At 39.3% G+C, this 1,086-nt stretch overlaps 1 protein-coding gene across 1 annotated transcript; it reads right to left on the bottom strand.

Moving 5' to 3' along the window:
• Nucleotides 1-326: 326 nt before the first annotated feature.
• Nucleotides 327-827, bottom strand: LOC123242066 (inactive N-acetylated-alpha-linked acidic dipeptidase-like protein 2). The gene has a single exon (XM_044669558.1). The coding sequence runs from the start codon at nucleotides 822-824 to the stop codon at nucleotides 327-329; it is 498 nt and encodes a 165-aa protein (XP_044525493.1). The 5' UTR covers nucleotides 825-827.
• Nucleotides 828-1,086: the final 259 nt, after the last annotated feature.

Genomic DNA, 1,086 nt, shown 5'->3' with positions numbered 1-1,086 from the left:
GTAGCTAAGTAAAACAACACTATCACTTGTTGAAGGCTGAAGGAATAGTCTATTTTCAAAACTCATATTTAAGAAGAAGATTCTTAAGAAATTTCTGGGGTTAAAGAAAAATTGAGTCTAGACAAGTTTTCAAGAAGCTACAATAAGACATGGCCATTTAACAATTAGCCAACAACAGCTCAATTATATTAAATAATTAATTTTTAAGTCGGGATATGAGTACTTACATTTTCATGATATGGCAGTTGGGAAGAAACCTTAGAAAGATTGCCAGCATTGTCCATGTTACCAACATTTACCTCCATAATATTAGGAAGAGAGCAAACTCACCTGAAAAGCTTCTGGATATCTTCTGCTTTGATCTCCTTGAGGATCTCTTGGTACAGCTGAGGATCAGATTGTCCTGGAGGTGGATCCTGGGAAGGGCATTTTGTATGTGCATAATATCCAATCACAATTCCCAAAATAAATAAGAAGGTCAGAGTGCAAAAGATTTTGGAGAAGCGGAAAATATTACAGTGGCTGTTCTTTGGTGTCGTTCTTGGATAACGGCTCACATAGTCTGAGTCCTCCTGAAGTCTCTGGAATCTTCCTTTGGGGGATGTGGCTGGCTGAATGGAATCAAGATCTAGGTCTGCAGCATCTGAATTCTCCAGGTTCTGGTTTTCAGCCCTGTCAAGCTGGAAACGGTCAAAACCAGGCTCCTCCAACTCCTGTTCCATGTCCCATTCCAGGTCAAGGGCAGTGGCCTGCAGGTCATCATTGTCCAAGTACTGAGAATGTCCAGGGGCTCTCTGATCTGCATTCACCTTTTGATAGGCCATCTTTTTACCTGTTTAAACAGTGAAAAAATGGGTGTTTATTTCATTCTAACACATAGATTAGGTTGGTCTTTCCTTATTTCCCCCATCCTCTACTTACTATTATTATTTCTATAGATTAAAAAATTTATACATTATTTTATGAATAGCTAAGTGGCACAGTAATAAAGTGATGGGACTGGAGTGGACTCATCTTCCTGAGTTCAAATCTGGACTCACATACTTACTATTTCTGAGCAAGCCACTTAACCCTCTTTGCCTCAGT

This window comes from Gracilinanus agilis, chromosome 3, assembly GCF_016433145.1.
Source record: "Gracilinanus agilis isolate LMUSP501 chromosome 3, AgileGrace, whole genome shotgun sequence".
In the NCBI taxonomy this organism is placed as follows: Eukaryota; Metazoa; Chordata; class Mammalia; order Didelphimorphia; family Didelphidae; genus Gracilinanus; species Gracilinanus agilis.
This window is presented reverse-complemented; position numbering and strand designations above follow the sequence as displayed.

Bases quoted from the DNA above. Each gene is read 5' to 3' on its own strand.
- LOC123242066 (XM_044669558.1), bottom strand. From the start codon at position 824: ATGGCCTATCAAAAGGTGAATGCAGATCAGAGAGCCCCTGGACATTCT.